The sequence below is a fragment of the Lepidochelys olivacea genome (genome assembly GCF_965140295.1).
Source record: "Lepidochelys olivacea isolate rLepOli2 genome assembly, chromosome: 2".
NCBI classification, from domain to species: domain Eukaryota; kingdom Metazoa; phylum Chordata; order Testudines; family Cheloniidae; genus Lepidochelys; species Lepidochelys olivacea.
In genome coordinates this window covers 181,634,542-181,654,951 of record NC_140412.1, presented here as the reverse complement: position 1 = coordinate 181,654,951, position 20,410 = coordinate 181,634,542, and the positions used below count along the sequence as shown (strand labels likewise).

Below are 20,410 nucleotides of genomic sequence, written 5' to 3'. Positions count from 1 at the left end.
CTCCTTAGATTGTGGATGACATGTAAAGTTGCAACAAAAACAAAAGAAACTGATCACACTTATTTTGTTACGTAATTTTGGAGTTAATACCATTGCTTTTACAATAAGGGTCAAGTAAGGGGAAAACACTGCATGTGCTTTGACTTCCAAAGTTTTACTTTTGTTGATCTCACACCTTTACCCTTACTTCAATTTTGTCCCTCATCGGCAGATTTCTACTTGTCCGTGCCTCGAAACCCAAACTCTCTCCATATGTTATGTAGTCTGAACACTGTAAATCCTTAAAATGCAATATACAATTGCATTCTTTGTTCTTAATATTGAAAACTTCTTTGTGTGCTGCTTGCTACCTATTTTGTGTACAATATTCAGAGGTTCCAAAACCAATGTTACGTTTCCTGCACTTATCATTTATCACTAAGGCTGCGAGTCTGTTGCGGATTCCGTGACTTTCCAGGACTTCTACAGTGGCAGGTGCGGCTGGGGCAGTCTCAGGCCACCACCCCCAGCAGCAGCAGGAGTTTGAGTGTGGGAGGGGGCTCAGGGCTGAGGCAGGGGGTTGGGGTACGGGATGGGGTGATGGCTCTGGGCAGCGCTTATCTCCAGGGGGACGTGCCAGCTGCTTCTGGGAACCGCACAAAGCCAGGTAAGGAGCCTGCCAGCTGCCCCCTCCCTCCCAGAAGCAGCAGGGGGTCCCAGGTGCGCGCACACACGCACCCCCCAGCACCCAAGTTTTGGTCAGGGGTATATAGTAACAAGTCATGGGCTGGTCGCAGGCCGTGAATTTTTGTTTACTGTCCATGACTTTTACTAAAAATACCCATGACTAAAACATAGCCTTATTTATCACTAAGACTTTTGTATTCAGAGCAAGTGTTGCTTATGCTTTTAGTTCTCATGAGTGTCTCGATTAGTACTGATGTTGTGGTCTTCTCTTTCAGAAGCATAGCTCATTATCTTACCTCCTGCCACCAAAACCATCCCAGTAACTTTACTACTGTCCCACCTGGTTTGGCCTTTGGGGCTGGATGTATTTATTAAAGTAAAAGATGCCCTTCGGAACATATTTCTCTGTAGCAAATCTCTTCCGTTTAGGATTCTGTTAAGAATCATAGCACTTCATTAGTGCATAGCAGAGGTAAATAAAGAGTAAATTTATATGCTAGTTGGCAGCTTGAGCCCTCAGTTCCATTCATCATGGAGCTACTGTTATGTACAAATATCTGAGTCAGTCCTTGGAGACGACCAAAAAGATTTTCTTGCAGATTTTGAAAGAACTAATGATTGAACCCAGATCCTAGACTAGAGGCCCATAACCTTTCAGCACCCCAGTTCCTTCCTTATTAAGTTTTAGTCTCACTCAGATTCCTGCCTCCTTTTTCAAATAGAGAAAACTGAGTTTGCTTACTGTCATTTTGCCTCCTACCTCTCCAGTATCTTATAAGTAAACACACACCACTACTTCGCGTCAAATTGTTTGCTCCTGTTGTAAATTCTTACCTTGCCCTTTTTTGAAAAACACAAACATTTCAGATTTTTATATTAATTAAAAATCGGATGTCACTGTTCTCACTGAACAGTTGCCTCAACCATATGAACTTTTGAGCCACAGCATCTGTGTTATAAGTATTGTCATGCTACAAATTGAAACACTGACCATCTTTAAGGGTCTATATTTTTATCCAATAACTCTTTAATAAAGGAAAAGAAGAGCAAAGAGAATGGAGTCAAATTATATACAGTTTTTATGAAACTGTACACTTCAGTAACAGTTTAATAGAGTATTTTCCTTTATTTTGGGGCACTTTTAGAATTATGGACAGTCATCAGTAAGAGTACAAGATGTATAGATTTGTAGGTTAGAGCAGTAACCATACATTCCAAGGGATTGATTTGAAAAGAATGTAATTAATGCAACACAGCTGTTTAATGCAGATTAACTTTCTGGAGCTACTTGGGTTTACAGCATAACTCCTGTTTGACTCTGACAGCACAGACATTGGATTCCTTGCTCATTCTCACAGGCAGGATAACCAGTCACCACCCACATTCTCCCACTCTAGAGCTCCCTCACTGTGCTTCTCTAGTTTTGATTCCTGCCAGATTTAGAGCAACATATAGGAAGATGATCTCTGTAGCCACATCTGGCTGACATGTGTATTCTTTCATAGAAAGGGGAGAAAGAAAACAAATACACTTCATTTGTGCCTCCCCTCAGGAGTCTGACTTATTTTTGCTCTCACCAAGAAACCTCTACTCTCTGTGGCTGATGTGATTTCTGGGGCTGTGACAGACAAAACCAACCTTTCAGATTTCCTAAGGGTGGGATAATAGCTCACCTGTGAAGGTAGAGGCAGGAGTGGACTGAGGCAATGCTTGAGCCATTTTTCTTGTGCTGTGACCGACAAAAGCAGTCCCTTCTTTCTGCAAAGTGTCTGACACCTAGAGTTTGTGGTTCTGGCTTACTTCAGAACTTTTGTGGCTGTCTAGGGAAGGACTTGAAGTGGGTGAGCCCATTCATAAAACTTCAGAAACCTTGCATTCACCTTGCTAGTGATTAATCAGAGATTTACTGACATCAATGGAGCATGCTCTCTATCAAAAGTACCTATGGGTCATATTTGACAGCTGTCAATTTGGCCTGGCCTCTATCCTAAGGCTAGCATGTGTTCTCATTTCATTTATATAGATAGGTAGATAGAAACAGAAATAATAGTTACACACACACTTTGGAGGGCTGCTGTACCCATTTATATAAATGGTCACGGCAGCAGGCTTCCAAAATTTGGTGGTGATTTCTTGGACAGCTGGTTCGCTTGGGCATACTCTCAGCACCAGGCACCCAAGTGGTATGGGAAACACTTGTTAGATTCACTAGATTGAAGAGAACCATATAGAGTCATAAAAGCACCCTAATTCCATCTCCAGAACTCATATGTATTCAAGTCTGCCAGGGTGGGGCACTCATATAGATGCCTTCCCAGCTCAAAGAACTTAGTCCACAAGGGAAAGTAAAGTTCACATAAGCACCCAGGAAACTGTGGGCCATCTGATTAGCCAATTTAGCATTCAGAGGACACATTTGGGAAAAGCCCATCCTAAATATGATGGCATAGTGGTAGTTGTATACTTGAACCACCAGGGTGGCACAAGAAATATATTCAGATCATCTTAAAGTACAGATGGTACTTCTGGTTAAAATACGGTTGGTTAAGCCAATTGGATTCTTCCAGGAGAGAGTTGATGTATTCCAGCAGATTCTTCAAGAATTGGGGAATCCTCACTGTAGACTTGTCCAAAACAAAATTAAGTTTCCTGTTTTGGGGAGCAGGTACCTAGACCTATTAATGTTGTGTGTACCATACACGTTTCAATGGCTTTATCATTTCCTCCCCCTCATATGGAGGGTCTGAAAGAAAAAACAACTGCTCTCCATAAGACACTTTTAGTGTTAATTGCTCTGATTGGGCAAGATGATAGGCATACAGACCTGCTGATGCTCGCCCAAGTGCTAACAATTCCTCTGTTAAAATCAAGATCACCGTCAGCAGGGCCCAGTAATGCCTCCAGACTCCCATGTGGTCCATAATTGGTTTACATTAGGGCATTTGTGAATTTAGGCATCTCCAATAGGGTGACCTGACCCAGACTGTGATGCACTGGAAGGGATTTTTGTCCTGACCAAATTATCAGGTCCTGTGTCCAGGAAGCATACGAAGCCTCAGGTTGCCCATCCATTGAGACTTAATGCTCTCTCAACTACAGCATGGCTAACTCCTGGCCTGGGTCAAGGAGATGTCAGTTGGCATGCTTTGCAAAGTTTCCACATGGCATTCCCTGCACTCTTTAACATGCTATGTCAGTTAAATGTGCAGGTGTCTGCGAATGCAGCCTTTGACAGTAAACTGCTGAGAGCAGTGCTTCCATAAGATAGTGAGAAGTTCTCCTTCTATCTCTTCCCTCTCTTTCAGGATCCTAGAGTATCTTGTTCTTCCTCCCTAGACAGTCTTCTCATAGGCTACTACTATACAGAATTCAGTGTGTGAAGCTGCATTCTGAGTCATAGGCATTTTATTCTCATTTACTGTCTAATGTCTCTTCTGTGGCTTTGAAGACCACAGCGATTTCTGCCTTACTAAGCTCTGGTCTTGGCAAGAAGCTTGTCTGTTTGAGCAAGTTAGAGTAGGCTAATGGATTTCTCTCAGATTAGGGAGAATCAAACTGGAGAAATAGAAAAGGGAACTACAGCCCTATGCGGGACTATTTTTAATCTTGCTCCTGTCTCATCCTCCAATACCCACACCTACTCCCGCTATTATGACAGCAGGTCCTGCAGGACCCATGGGATCCCAGTCCCACAGCAGGGCTCAAGAGGGAACTCCTAGAGAGCAGGAAAATCTTGCAGAGTGAATGTCATCTTTCCTGTAGGACCAAGTAAGTGAGGAGGGAAACCATTGTCTAAGTTGCCATGATTGAGCCTGGTAAGGTGGGAATGTAGTTAGCCTCTGATTCGGACTCTGTTTTAGGTAGACTAGTTTGTCCAAAAACATTTAAATGTGCTCCAAGAGAAAGAGAGTGGGTTTGCAACATTTTGTTTGTCCATTTTCTCTTGCATTTTACTAGCTCACCAAAATGTATGTTCTGTATCCATATTGCACACTAACCTCTTACTCTGTTAGCAGATGTCAAATATTTTGTATTAAATGTTGTTTGTTGGGGACACACACACACACTCTCTCTCTCTCTCTCTCTCTCTCTCTATATATATATATATTTTCTCTCTCACACACACTCTCTCTCTATATATATATATTCTCTCTCTCACACACACACTCTCTGTGTGTGTGTGTGTGTGTATACTCTCTCTCTCCTCTCCTCTCCTCTCCTCTCCTGGTGGTAATGTAACCTTTGCAGCTCTGTTCCTTGAGTAAATGTTAGCTCATGTTTTTGAACAAAATACAGTGATTGACTATGAAAACAGAATTAGTAATGTGTGCTACAAGATATATTCTGTATTGTCCAAATGCACCAAAACAAAACAATTTTTCTTGCCTTTTGACTCCCTTGAATTCCTTCCTTGCTTGGCTGATATTATAATCAGCTGTTCTACAAATAACACATTAGCTTAAGAGAAATCCAAAGCATGTTTTTTCCATGATTACGTAGCCTTTTTGTATTTTAGGTTTAGTGTCTGATTCCTTCACATTTTCAACATCATCCCATCTCTAAAAAATATTATGTCAAAGGGTAACCTTCAGGTATATGGATAACTTGTCTCTTCACACTATGCAAATAGTGTAACTGTACACGTGCACTGTGTGGCATCTATTAAAATTGAAACCAAAAATTCTTAATTTGAGAAGTCCTATATTCACTTTTTGATGTGAAATAAACATTTTCAGTGAGGTTAAAAATAAACCATGTTTTTATTATCAAAAGGTATATATTTGTATAAATGACATAAAGATAAGCCTTATCTGGCTGCAGATATGTTCAATAAATTGTCACACAGAGTAACAAAATATGCAACGTGTAGATCCTTTTAACTGCTTCTTAGCATAGACTGCTTCTAACTCCTTTTGACTATGTTCCTAGGATGTTAATAACCTTGCCACACACTCAAGATTCTACGCTTCCTATAGACAGAACAGGAAATTCTAGGGAGCAGTCCTAATAGTATGAATGGCTTCATACTTTGTTGCAAATTATTTAATGTAAAAATACCAGTTCCTGAAGGCTGATCTTTTCTTCTGATTTTACTACTGTCAGTGAGATGCTAACACAACACAAGCTCAAATTAAGATGCCATACTCCATGTAAACTTAATTACATTGTATGCTTTTTCCTGCTGTTGAGCATAGCCTCCTGTGAGACCTCTGCTGGCCAGTAAAGTTAAGTGCTGTTTCTATAGCACCTGAACAGTCTTTCTCTTTAAATATAACATCCATCATTCACTTTGAATATAATGACCTTCATTAGGTGACAAATTTTATAAGGCAAATAAGCCTAGAGATGGATTGGTTTGATTTCAGAAAGCTTACTTAGAGCAAGTAGTTAAGTTAATGTCACTAAAATATGTAAAATCACTTTAAAAGCATGCGTACTTTAGTCACACCACTGTAGGTAAAAACTGTCTTTGAAATATCTCTGCACATCAAATCTGCATTAATATTTACATGGTGTAGTGATTTACTAACTGAGTTTTGAAATAAACATAACCAGCTTTAACTAACAGTCTTTCATTTTACTGTGGAAAATTTGGGGTTTTTTGGGGGGGAAACAAATTTTAATTAGCTTTAGGAATCTATAATGAATTATGCTTTTTTAATTACTGCTTTTTAGTTTTTGTGGTTTTATTTAAGCATGCTAAGCCTCTGTATTTTTTGTTTTTTAGATTTGACACAGTTGAAGGCATGTAAGTGGTTGTTTAAATTTTTCCAAAGACTTCAGACAAAACCTCTTTAAACACATAAGACCTTTAATGTTAAGTGTTTCAAAATTTAAGTTTTCCTGTTGTTCAGCTTCTGGCATCTGTTTTTACTTTAGTGCTTTTTGTTCTAAAACTGCTCTAACATTTTAGATTAAAAGTTATAAATATTTTCAGTGACAAATATTCTTCATAGAACACTCCCACTTACTTTTGAAAGATTTTGGTCAAATTCCATGAGAATAACAAAGACTACAAGAGCACTATAATGGTTGACGATATATGTAAATTATGTAATTCACCCAGATTGGCTCTGCAGTTTCTCATTAGTTCCAGAGTAATAGTTATATTAGTGCTTATTGAGAATTTGTGGAATTTTCATAACTTGTCTCTAGATTTACAGCTGTTTAAGGAGGGGTTAAACTGGCAAACTTGTTAGTGTAGTCAAATTCATTTGACTATGGTTTTATCATACAAATGGCTTGCAGAGGTTCTACTTTTTGTATACATAGAATAACAACTCTAAGGTTTAGAGAGAGCTTAACATTACACATGTATATTATTTTATATGGGGAGAGTGGGAGTGTTCCTGATGCTTTCTTGCACTTCCCTTTTCCTTCTTGCTTAAACCTCACTGATTTCTCTAGACATTGCTTATCAGAATGAGAACTGTGTACAGATCCACTCGTAAAAAACTCCATAGTGGATATTAGCCTGCTAACTTACTGAACTCTCCAGGGAAGCTAAAACTTGACATTTTGGGGGAAATCTGAATAATTTCCTTGAAAATATGACTTTAGACCTATCTAAATTCTTAGGTTCTGGTGCTGTTGGGGAGCCAGTTCGGTTCCCATTTGAAGTCAATGGGGGTCTTGGCAGTGACTTCAGTGGCAGTAGGACCTAGGCCTCTAGGTCAATAGTTCTTTACATAGAATTGACACTTTAAAACTTTGCATATCTCTCAAAGAGAGGTATGTTAATGTCTTCAGGAAGTTAAATTTTGTAATGTTTTGACAATGTGTTTATTTACACAGAAACACTACTACTCAAATTCTCTAAAACATTACAATGGATGTTGCACACTCCTCTCATAAATTGGTTTTATGTATTATGGTACTGGGCTTGTAATCGACCAGTACACCAACTTACATGCTATTTTCATCAACAAAAGGTACAGATGCTAACAATCAACCTTTGCAGTAAAAGTAAATCCTGCATTTAGAGTAGGATCAGTTTCCATTTGAAATCTAGTATTCTGCTAACATTTGGTCTGCTGCTCTAAATTTTGCAAATCAGTTCAGATACATCTCAAAAATACCTAAAATTGTCACCTTTTGAAGCACATTTTGAAAATAATGGAATATAAAAACTGTTCAGTTGGCCTTGATTTCATAGGATGCATTTCATTTTCACTTCATTAGTGGCAATTACATATAGCTGAGTTATATGTATAAAATGAGCTATGAATAGTCAAAACAATTCTGACATATTTGACACACACTCCATTGCACTGACTACACATTTTAAACCCGGTTTCCCTCTTCTAAAAGAATGCTTGCAAGTTTTGAATTGAAAGGGGCACTGCATATTAGAAATGCTTTACTCTACCTCAAATACTTTTAGGAGAATTCTGAAAGCATAAAACACATTCAAGCACAAAAAGCAAATACTTTATTTTTGATGTAATCACACCTAGCAACTCCAAATAGTTTGCTTTCTTAGATGAAGGTTGGATCATCTTAGATGGATAGACATTCCCTGCTCGTTTATCATTTTTGTTTTGTGTGTGTACGTAAGTATCCGAGAGTGATGATATAATAAATATATACATACATCTGTTTGCATTATTACATCCATATGCTAGTTAAAGCTCATTTTTTTTCAAATGTTTTTGAAAAACTTACACGTTCAGGCTGAAATTAATTTGTTCCAGTTGTTCTTAATGTTTGAGTACCAAAAAAAAAAAATTCTTTCAAGGGACTGACTGTATACATTATCTAACCATTAACCATAAAAGAGTAAAATGAGTGGGATATATAATGAGTCTGTGCTGGATTTTACAGAACATCAAAGACTATAACATTTCTAAAATGATATTTTAAAGTGAGAAGCAAGATTAGTAAATCAGTTGCCTGAAAGTGTCTGGAAAAAATTAAAAACATTTATTTGAATTAGGAACATTTTACAAAGCAAAATATCCCATGCTAATAACACTTTCACAACTATATCTGAAGTCCAACTGCTCAAAAACGTCTCAAAATTGCTGTGTATTCAAAAGAATCAGCACAGGAAAAGATTGTATTTACCACAAAGCTGAAATTATGAACTTAGATTTATTTGATAATTCCCTTAGAAATTAATATTGAAAAATCAGTTTCTCTCTACCTGCAACACTTTCCTTTTCTCTTGCTCTGTTCTAGTTTAAGGCCATCTTTCCATTTTTGTGTGCACAAGTATTTTGGTGATTGGACGGGCTGTAGTGTTGGAAGATCACTAGGAAAATGCCACTTTTATTTTTGAATTTTCGTTACTGAATTTTCCATGATTTGACTTTCCCCAAACACTGTGGTTCTCAACCTGTTTACCACTATGGGCTGCATCCAATACTACCTCTGTTGCCCTGAAGATGTCACATGGGCCGCAGCTCTGTGCTGTTTGGGCCGAAAGCAGCCCGTGGGCCACAGGTTTAGAATCACTGCTCTAGCGGTTCTGTTCAAGGTAGAAAGTAAAGAATTCTCAACATATGACTGCATTATATTTAACTTTAATTTAAATATAAAAAATGTAAGATGTTTACACTATGAAATTCTCTTTTCATAGTTTAACATTGGTTTGATCGAACATATGCAGTTTTCTGAAATTATGAAAATTTAACGTAAGATAAAGGCACATGCAGACACATCGGTCCTTTTTTTTTTTTGCTTGCCTTGCTTTTCAATGTGATCTTGTATTGCAAAAAAGATTGATTAACCTGCTCTGGGTTTATGGCAGGAGCCCTCTGGCACAGATGGAAGAAGAGAGAAGAGAGCATGTGGCCAAAATGAAAAAAATGGAGATGGAAATGGAGCAGGTCTTTGAGATGAAGGTCAAAGAAAAAGTTCAGAAACTGAAGGACTCTGAAGCTGAGGTAACCAAAATGTGTATTAAGTGCCAATAACGTGCTCAGTGCTGACCAATGGGGAGGGAGTCCTTTCCTCAAGGACACTGTAACATACACATGTTCTGGAGGTTCCCTCATGGCTCCATAGTTAAGAATATAACCTTACATTAGAATTTAAATGAAACTCTCACTAATAATTACCCAAGTTACACTATTTAAATAAAGGAGGCAAGCATGTATTTTCAAGGTAACTTTCACATTTAAACGTCCCCTAATTTCACTTCCGTAATCATAGCATGCTAAAAATCTCTATTCTAGTCTCATGTCTTTCTTTGATGCCCTAAAATGTTACTTTAGAACCTGGTTCCCAAACTGGGGTTCCCAAACCCCTGGGGGTTTGCAGAATGTTACGGGGGTTTGCCACAAAAATGTCACTAATGGCGCCAGAGGACCCCGAGCATTGGAGGCAGCAGGTGCACCCGGTTGCAGGGCAGACAGTCCGAGCCCCAGGGAGAGCGGGGCCGGGGAGTTGGGGCTGGCAGCCCGAGACCTGTCCCTGTGAGCAGGGGAGCTGGCAGCCCAAGCCCCAGGGAGAGTGGGGCTAGGCAGTCAGCGGGACCTGCAGCCCGAGCTCAATTGACCAGGGCAATCAACAGGGTCCAGCAGCAGGAGCCCCATGGAGTGCGGAGGAAATTTAAACTTAAATCCCTGGAAATATTCATTTTTAGGAGGGGGGTTCACGAGATTTCACAGTTTAGTGAAAGGGCTTCGTGGGCTGTTAAAGTTTGGGAACCACTGCTTTAGACTTTAGCTAATTTATGCACTATATAATGTGAATCTGTTATCAATAATAAAGCCCTTTCTTGAAATCCTTCAACTACTCTGCCTGTAATGCCTGTAACAAATCAACCAGTTCATGATGGTTAGCTTAAGGAGTAGACAGGTATGGCTTGCAACTGTTTCAAGTTTTGTAACTTTTAAAAATTGCAAATCTCTACAAAAATTGTATAATCTGACTCACCTCTCTTGTCCCTTTGTATGTCAGTTGTCTTGGATTGTAAACTCTTCAGAGCAGGTTGGGCTAGTCTGTCGTACAACGGCTTTGCCAATATAGCTATACCAGCAAATCCAGCTCCCGGAGACACAGCATATACTGGCATACTGACTGTTTTGCCAGTATAAGCTGTGCCTAGACAGATGTTTTTGCCGATATAGCTATCTGTCTGTTAGGGGGCATGTTTGTTTTTTTTTAACCACACAGCTTACTGACACAGCTATGCTGGCAAAACTTTGTAGTGTAGACCTGGGCCATTACAGTTTATATAGTTCTTAACACAGTGGGGTTCTGATCCTGGTTGGGACCTATGGGCACAATTGTAAAACAAATCAAACAAGTGGATTTTGTAGCTCTGCTAGGGAGGCAGCTTCTCAAAAGAGGCCTGGTGCAACAACCATGGCTGCAAATTAAAAAAATCTTTGCAGACCTACAGGAAGCTTGGAATAATAGAAGCACTAACAGAACCCCTGCCAGTCACTCTGGGAGGAGCCATGGAGGCAGGCGGGACAATGGGAGAGAAGTGAACAGTGATAGCCTGCTACTCTTCACTGTCCAGCCCTGCTGCTCTCCCCCATTACCTAAACTCTCTTCTATTACATAACCAGTCCACTAAAGTCTGCTTCCATAACCTCTCTTGAACCATATTGCCTTCCCAGTGTATGCGTTCTGCTCCCTTTTGAAGTTGTAAACATCTACAAAATTAAGTTGTACAAGTTCAAAGACAGCAGAGTGGGTATAGACAGGGAGTTTTGAATTGGGTTCAGGGAGTGTGTCTGAGTACTTTAGGATGAGTGTGCTATGGGTCTGGTGCATGAAAACATGTCTTTTAGGACACAGGTCATGGAGGGAAGGGGTGTAGAAGAACTGGAGCATGAAGAAAACTGTACTGGATGTGTGTGGAAGAGGTTGGAGGGTTACAGAGAACATGGGCTGACATAAAAGGAGACAAACATAAGAGTGACAAGGGGTGTATGCTTTATTCATGTTAAACTTTTCACACATTGTTACACTTTCAACATGGATAAAAGCACAGACCCACCTACAGATCACCACAAAGTCTTCAGAGGAGAGAGCCCTGCAGAGATTGGCTGTTTTACTATGTTGGACTTTCAAAGGCCTTATTAGAACATATATTATTATATCACAGTTACATTTTAACTTTTGCTAATAGTCCTGGAAATCCCCCCAACAACATTTTTAACATAGTTATGGTTGCTTGTCCTGTAAAATCAAGAAAATCACCTGTTACATCAGTATTGATATGTAAACCAACCACAATTTGCATTTTACCACCTATACCATAATATCCAGATGTTCCTGACCTCTGTTTTACATACAGCTGCCCACAACACACGTGTCTAATTCCTAATAGGCATATTCAAAACACAACCTTAACCTTAACTTTTATTTCAGTTTGGGAAGAATTCATGTCATGTTACTTAGATATGCTTTTACATTCGGTCAACAAAGATATCTTAACTTAAAGATTTTGAATTGTGAGAGGCGTGTGCACTCTAGATGGCTCTGTTGATAGTACATTAGCAAACATAACTTTGTTCAAGTGTTGTATGTGGGATATAATATAGCTTAAAGATCAAGGCTGCAATGCTTTATTTAAATGAAGTTCTGAAGCGCCTTTGTTTTCAGTGAGATTGAATGCTGAGAGATTGTTTGGCAAACAAATAGAGGAAGGGAGTTCTGAAGTGAAATCAAGTGTGAAGGCAAGACGAGACAAATGCAAGGGGCATTCAGGAAGGAGGCTTGAGAGGAGCACAGATGGCAGGTGAAGGGTAGGAGAAAATCAGAGCAGCAATGTAAATATAGATTGGGTTGTGCACAGCTTTGAAAGTAAGAATTAAAAGCTTGTATCTGATATCAAAGGGGAGCGGAAACCAGTGAAGGGAATCAGGCCTGGTCTACACTTATTATTTAGGTTGACATAGCTACAGTGCTAGGAGGTGTGAAAAATTCTCACCTCTGAGACCCATAGCTTTGCCAACCTAGTCCCCAGTGTAAACACAGCTAGGTGAATGGAAAAATGTTTGTTGACATAGCCAATGTCACTGGAGGAGGTGGAGTTTCTACAGCGATGGAGAAACCCCTGTTTTGCATGTAGGCTCAGTCTGTACTGTGGGGTTAGTATGCGGGGGAGTATGGTGGACTTTTTAATTGAGAGGGGAGTGGAGGGAAAGGGAAGATGAATAGCGATTGCCAGTGACGTGTCCAGAGGATGTCAGTCAATTAGGCCCTATTTAAACTAGGTGGAAAAGTGGTGTTTTAAAGCATGTTAGCTAACACATTTTAACATGGTTTTTAAATACCACATGGCAGCTAGTAGAGAGAGGTTTTAACACCTTGACCCTATGCTTTCCCCACCTCCAGAGAGACGTTATAGAACAGGTGATTAGTCAGAAAATCCTGAGGAGGGGAGTGGTCTGCTTCAAAAGCTGTAGATCTAGCATGAAACTGAAGAGACTCTTCTATTGATTGTGATTGGCTAGGTGGCTGGTTGGCTATGATCAATGCTTAATGCTGTTCTAATCCTCTTGTTGCGTTGTGCTCCTCCTGTCTGTTGTCTCCAGCTGTTTGTTTCTAGTCTTCTGCTTGGCTTGTAAACTCTCTGTGCCAGGGACCATCACTTTTATGATTGTATAATGGGATTGTGGCTTTGAGGCATTAGAGCATTATAGATTATAAAGGCAGGAGGTAGAGTCCACGTGCTCAAGAAGTTTGGAGGAAAGATGGGTTAGAAGTGGTAAAGAGTGGAATCAACAGTTTCGGTCTCTAACTCGGGTCCTCACTTCGTTACAGTAGCTGATGTGGCACACTGTACAGTACAACTCCTAATCTTGTTTCTAATGTTGCAGTGTTTGTGCCATTTCTGACTATGTTCTGTGCCTCAATTTCTTAGCTCCAACGACGCCATGAGCAAATGAAAAAGAATTTGGAGGCGCAGCACAAAGAGTTAGAGGAAAAGCGCCGCCAGTTTGAGGATGAGAAAGCAAACTGGGAAACTCAACAGCGTATTTTGGAACAACAGAATTCTTCCAGGTAAGTAGGATTTTTGCTAAAGTTGTTTGTATCTAATGTTCCCCATGTTCTGTAATAATAATTATTAAAAGAAAATTTGATCATCTTAATACATCTGTACACAGCTTGACCATCAAAATTTTTGCTTGGCCAGCTCAAAATGTCCCACTGCTTTTTGGTATATATGAGCATATTTTGGAAACGGGGAGAACCCTAGCTTCCATAGTAGGCACACATGTTCAGTACTTCCTAAATACAACTAACCTCAACAGGTACCATTCATCACTGTAGGAAAACTTTATTAGAATTTGAAGGCTGATTTAATTTTACTTGCATTTCTTCGGCTTCTATTTAAGGGCTGTGAACACAAACATCTGACTGAAAGCGATCAGATCTTCCATTTCCTGGAAGTAGGAGTGTAATGACAAAATGATTGCTATGTCAGTGCTGTGTGCGTAGTATGCCAAGGAAAATTCCTTCCTGTGTCTAAACTAGGACAGCTGAAAATTGCATATTTTAAAAATGTATACATAATGTGCTGAATTGTTCGTCCATAAAATGTTTTTATTTTAAAATGTTTTTATTTTCTTAGAACCTTGGAAAAGAACAAGAAGAAAGGGAAGATCTTTTAAATACATCTATTGACCACCAGTTCTGTATTAGTTGCCAATATGCCAGCCTGGACATCAGTGTTCGTTGGATCCGTTTGACCAATTTTGCACCAGTTGTACCCATAACGATGGATTTAACAGCATGACAAATTTTTTGTTAATTTTGATGGAGATTGAGATGCCTTGAATTGTCTAGGATGTTGTGTACTTGGAAAAATAACAGCTCTAAGTACCCTTTCCTTTTTTCTTTTTAAAACAGATGTCATTTAACGCAAAAGAAAACATTTTACTGTTGTACAATCATGTTCTGGTGGTTTTTTGTTTACAGGATATTCCAAAATACAAGGACTCTGGAAGGTTTTCAGTGAGGATAAATTGCCATAATATGATACAAACTATGCTTCTCTATTATAATACAAGAATTCCATTCAGTGCAGCATATACAATAATGTAATTTAGTCTAACACAGTTGACCCTATTTTTTGACACTTCCATTGTTTAAAAATACACATGGAAAAACAAACTTATAGGCTTACAGTGCACCTCAAGCTTTTTATAACAACCCTTCTTTGTTTTGGATTCTTTAAATATATACTATCCTCATTTACTAACTTCTTTAGCCAGAAGAATTTCATTACTGCTTCATTTTTGTAATAACATTTAATTTAGATATTTTTCCATATATTGGCCCTGCTAAATAGAATGTAGCTTCTTTCATATGGTAGGAACCAGTGAGTAAATCTTTCCTTTAACTCCCTTTTTACATTTTATGGTAAGTAGCAGGAAAATGCATTTATAGGTCATTTTTAGGCAAAATTGTGGAGTTAACTACCAACCTGTTTCTACCTGTGTGCAGTCTTTCTTTATTTTACTAGAAATGGGAATCATGGCCTCTTGAGAAAGTCACCATTTTGCATTTAGCTGTATTCATATACTGCATTTCTGTATTTTTGTTTGTATTGTAAAAAGTCACATAATAAACAATGTTGTGATGTAATCTTATGATGTGTGATACGCTTTCAAGGAATTGCATAACAAAGTACTCACTATGGGAAATATTTCAATGTAACCATGCTTAGATATAAAAATTAACTTTGCATTTAGTCTGTCTAGATATCAGGTTCCCAGTTTAAGGGGTGGACAAGTGTATTCAATCTGTGGGTTATTGACCTAATAAATCACATTTAGGTTGCTGAGTACTATACATGATAGATTGTGCCCTGAAACTGCAAACTAAAAGCTTCTTATCCAGAAGAGGGCACCAACTTTTCATACATTTTTGTATGGTCCAAAACAGTAAGGTGTTCAGACACCTTTTCTGATATTTTCCATGGGTATGTCTCCATTACTCCATCCAGAAGTTTGAAGTGTTCATGGTTGGTTATTAATGGTACTATGAGATGGTTGTAGCCTCTGGGATTTCTCCTCTGTTTGTTAAAAATGTAAGCAAGTCAAACTGAAAACTGAACTTGGTAGCTGGAAAGGTGGCATGTAGCTTGTAAAATGCTTGAACTTTACACAGGAGAGTGTACTAAGCTTTATTTGCCATTATAGAAGCAAAAGATTTGTGTTGACATTTTAAAAAAACAAAAACAAAATGGCAGCATATTTCCCAAATTATTCTACATTGCAGGAAACAGTTGTTACCTGAAGGGACTTTTTTAATGAGGGAAGAGAATCCTAAAGACAGTTTGCTTAACCAGACACGTTACTGTGAAGTGATTTTAGTCCTGATTTGGGATAAGAAGTTTTCCATTGTTAGCTGCAGAGCCTCACTAAGAGTATTTTTTCATGTGACATTCTGACTACTGCATTCCTCTTAACCAGAATGATTAGAAAACTCATGACACACACTGAAATGTATTTGCAAATGGTTTAATTACAACTGACCTTTTGCCTCCAATTTGACTTCCATGCATTTTACTGAAAATGAACATGTGTAGCCAGCAATGAGACTGGTAAACCAATTTCCAGTTTATTGTATTGATTTAATAAATTTTTATTTATCCATGTTAATTGCTTGCACAAAGGTCACTTGTATTATCCAGTAGTCATTTTGCCTTCTATTCCAGTTTGGTTTTGGACAGGATTCCCCCTTTCTTGGTGTCAGTGGCACTCACTCAGATAGCCACACCCAGAACAGGGCTCAAGAATCCATTTGAATTTGAGTTATTTTTATTATTCACTTTGAACATGACAGGTGACTTCTTGCTATGTTAACATTTAGAATCTTGTTCTCTGCAAAATGGGTGTAGCTTTCCTTTAAGCAATCTGAATTGCAAGACCCTTTGTATTGTAATACATGTAAAGCTTCTTCATGCTGTCCCAATTTTTCCCCCAAGACACACTTTGTAGAATATGAGCCTCTTCTGATGCGTGTATTGCCAAAAAAAAAATCTGAATTATAGAGGACTAGTAACTTTGACTGTTGCTCTGTTTGAATATTGCTCTTAAAGCTTGTCAGCTGCTGGGAAATTCCAACATTTGAACATTTCCTTTTGTCCCGAATCGGAAAGAAAATCATATCCCGCAAAAATGAAATTTGTGCAAAAATCATTTAGGAAATGATAAAACAAACGTATTGAAGTGTTTTGTGTTGACTACATTATAAAGATGAAACAAAGCTCTTCAATCTGTCAAATCAGCATTTTCCAAAAGAAAACTGTTCCACTGGAAAATTTTCAACCAGTTCCAATTGCTATCTTTCCAAAAATATGGGTTAATACATGTCCTGCAACTTGTCCCAAACTTGTCCTGCAACTTTCCCAAAATTGGTATGGTTTGACCAAAAGTTGGAGATTCTCATCTGGTACACCATATGCTGATATTCTTCTTTGCCTATCAGGAGCAAGTTTCTTCAATATCTAGTACTAGATGTGGCTTTTCATTAAATACATTGTAATATTTTGAATTATTTAGTTTATATTAAAACAATCCATTTTATTTACTAACAACTTCAGAACAAGTAAACTCATTTAAAATAGAGCAGGTTTTTTGTGGCACTGGACACGCATCTTGTTTTACTGATTGGCATGCCATTAACTTTTGCCACACTTACTCAGCAACAATAAAATAAAGTATTATTGAGGAATTCTGAACACTAGATAGCTTTTCATAATATTTTCCCCATTCTTTATAAGAAGTCAGCAGATCGCATCAGTGGCTAAAGTGTTTGGCTCTTTATTCATTGTAAAAAGGCTTTTAAAAACTGGTTTTTATTCAGAATTGTTTATTTTAATTGATTTTTTTAACTTATAAAATCATTTGGTTTAAAATTTAAATTTGAACTTACAACCAGCCTTCTCCTAAACTTAAGTCTGGGAATCTTACTCAACATCCAGCTAAATAAATCTATCAAACTGGGAGGTGGGAGGAAATTGTGTTGGAAGGGCTAGTAGATGTTTGTTTATATAGCTGCAAGTCTTGTTGCAGTATATGACGTGGCCTGTGCTATTAGTTAATACTTTACATACAACTGGATAAAATTAATCTAATTAGAAAAACTTCCTGGGTCTGAATCTGGGAATAACTAGATTACAAATTTGTGGTTCCCTCCCATATCTTCAACTGATAAATTAAGCAATCCAATATAGAAATCTTCTTTGATGTCCAAGATTTTTAGTTATGCATCCTAGGTAATCGATTGCTCTGCCTAGTTTGTTTCCCATGTGAAATATTCAGGGGTGAAAGTAACATAGAAGATGTACCAGGGACGGGCATCAGCCTCCCCCAGCCAGCCCTTCTGCGCTGCCTGGCCTGCGCCACCCAGGGCTCCAGCGGCAATTTAAAGGGCCCATGGCTCCAGCTACTGCCACGGGCCCTTTTAAATTGCCGGGGCCTGCTGCCCCTTTTGCACACTGGGCTCAGACTGTGGAGCTAAACATTTCTGCGTAGATGTTGGGGCTCAGGCCCCCCTACCTGACAGGGTCCCAGAACTTGGGTTCCACCTGAGCCCAAACAGCTACAGAATTTTTTCAGCCCCAGATCCTGCAAGCCTGAGTCAGCTGACTGAAGCCAGCCATGGGGTGTGTTATCCCTGTGTGTGTGAAGTCTGAGCGTTGAGTGCTTCTGAAATGTTGCCTCTTACTGGTTTTCTCCTAACGCAGCACTGCCATTCCTCTCATGAAATATTCAGCTTTGGCTCTGGGCATCTTCTCCTACTCCTTTAACTAGTTGCAGATCAAAACATTCTTTTTAGAAGTCTGGCTTATATGCCAGTGTTTGACATGCTCTGTGAAAATGACTTGGGGGCAGTTTTTAGAGTGCAGAAAATTTTTTTTTTCTTCCCCAAAACTTTTGAATGATTTGAATAGAGTGAGACAAACACCTGATGGTTCTGGAACCAACATTATTCCCAGGATTATTTGCTTTGCGCAGTCCTTGGCAAAGCTATGGACTAAATAACTTTATCCAAGTGAGACAGCACAGGCCGCTGCTCAACAGGTGGTCCTCTTTACAAACTTCAGCTCGAACGACCAATGAAATCACAGAAGCTTCGCAGCACACCAGGTGGCCTAAGCACCTTTCTTCTCCCCTCCCTCCCAGTCCCCTTGTATGGCACTGAGCTTTCTCTTCTTGTTTCAGAGATTGCTCTAGGTTAAATTCTCCCAGGGGGCCTCCAGATGGGGAGGTGGTTTTGGAGAAGTATCATGAAGACTATTTGCTGACAAATGTGAAAAAGCCAGGAGGAAAACTCAGATGTTCCTGTAGTGGCAAGGCAATATAACTCTAGTTCTCTGCCGTCTTCACCTATTATGCCGTACCTCTGAACTGCCATCCTTAGTGGTCTGAGGTAGTGAAAAGGCTGGCTTCTCTCCAGCACATGGTTTTATGAGGGAGTACGCCTTTTTAGTTTGCCTGTGGTAAGTAGGCCAAAATGATACCTGAGGTGCAGTTGCCTTAGGGGCGCCTGTTCTTCCTCCTTTTCTGTTAACTTTTCCAAGCATGCTAGCTCTAATCTTTGTAGCAGCTAAAGCCTAGGAGGAGGCTAGTGAAATCGAATGCACAGTAGCAATGGTGACAAAAAACATAGTTCAGGTATGAGCTGGAGGAATCTTTTGGCTGCTCCCAGGAGCCTCTGGTTGAAAATCTTATCACTAAATGGATGGGAGCTCTTGAGTAATTTGCCTCATACTGGATGGCGTTTATTCCTTCCTTTGGCTACTGCTGAAGTATTCCTTTTTCAGAGAGGACTTATCCCTGTGGCTCATCAAATACTGCTGAAGAGCACATTTGGGTTTTGGCATAGAGCAGTTGATAACAGTGGAAGGATGGTTGTTTTCAGAGCTTCGAACAGGGGTGGGAAAACTACAGCTTGACAGCTGTTTTAATGCAGCGCTTGATCTCCTGCTGGGGAGCAGGGTCTGGGGTTGCTCTATGTGGCTCCCGGAAGCAGCAGCATGGCCCTCCTCCAGCTCCTACATGTAGGGGTAGTCAGGGGGCTCTGCTCTGCATGCTGCTCCTGCCCCCACAGCTCCCATTGGCCGGGAACCGCGCCCATTGGGAGCTGCAGGGGCGGTGCTTGTGGATGGGGCAGCGTGCAGAGCCTCCTGGCGGTGCCTCCATACAGGAGCATCCCTGAACCTCCCCTCGCGACCCAACCCCCTGACGCTCTCCAAACCCCTTGGTCCAAGCCCAGAGCACCCTCCTGCACCCCAAACCTCTCATCCCCAGCTCCACCCCAGAGCCTGCACCTCCAGCCGGAGCCCTCACCCCTGCCCCAGCCCTGATCCCTCTCCCATCCTCCGAACCCCTCGGTCCCAGCCCAGAGTATCCTCGTGTACCCCAAAGCCCTCATCCCCCTCCCACCCTCCAAACCCGTTGGTCCCAGCCCAGAGCACCCTCCTACACCCCAAATTCCTCATCCCCAGCCCCGCCCCACCCACCCGCCCACCCCCAGAGCCCTCACCCCCGCCCCAATCCCAGGCTGGAGCCCCCTTCCACATCCTGAACTCATTTCTGGCCCTGCCCTGGAGCCTGCACCCCCAACCAGAGCCCTCACCCCCAACCCCAATTTTGTAAGCATTCAGGGCCAGCCATGCAATTTCTATTCCCAGATGTGACCCTCGGGCCAAAAAGTTTGCCCACCCCTGGCCTAGAGCAGTGGTCTCCAAACGGGGGGGGGGGGTGCGCACTCCAGGGGGTGCGCGGCAGCAGTAGCAGCACCGGACAGCACTCCACTGTTT

The 20,410-nt window shown here is 40.2% G+C and overlaps 1 protein-coding gene across 2 annotated transcripts in view; it reads left to right on the top strand.

The window, feature by feature from the left end:
* The window catches only part of SEPTIN7 (septin 7), a 98,929-nt gene extending 83,716 nt beyond the window's left edge, over positions 1-15,213 (top strand). Inside the window, exons 11-14 of one of the 2 annotated variants that reach the window (XM_084619677.1) lie at positions 6,395-6,415; positions 9,419-9,554; positions 13,496-13,635; positions 14,207-15,212. In XM_084619677.1, coding sequence (XP_084475803.1) covers positions 6,395-6,415; positions 9,419-9,554; positions 13,496-13,635; positions 14,207-14,246 — 337 coding nt within the window. In that variant the 3' untranslated portion in view covers positions 14,247-15,212. Of the gene's footprint in view, positions 1-6,394; positions 6,416-9,418; positions 9,555-13,495; positions 13,636-14,206 lie in introns of both variants that reach the window. The other variant, XM_084619678.1, reaches the window with a different exon arrangement.
* The last annotated feature ends 5,197 nt before the right edge of the window (positions 15,214-20,410 follow it).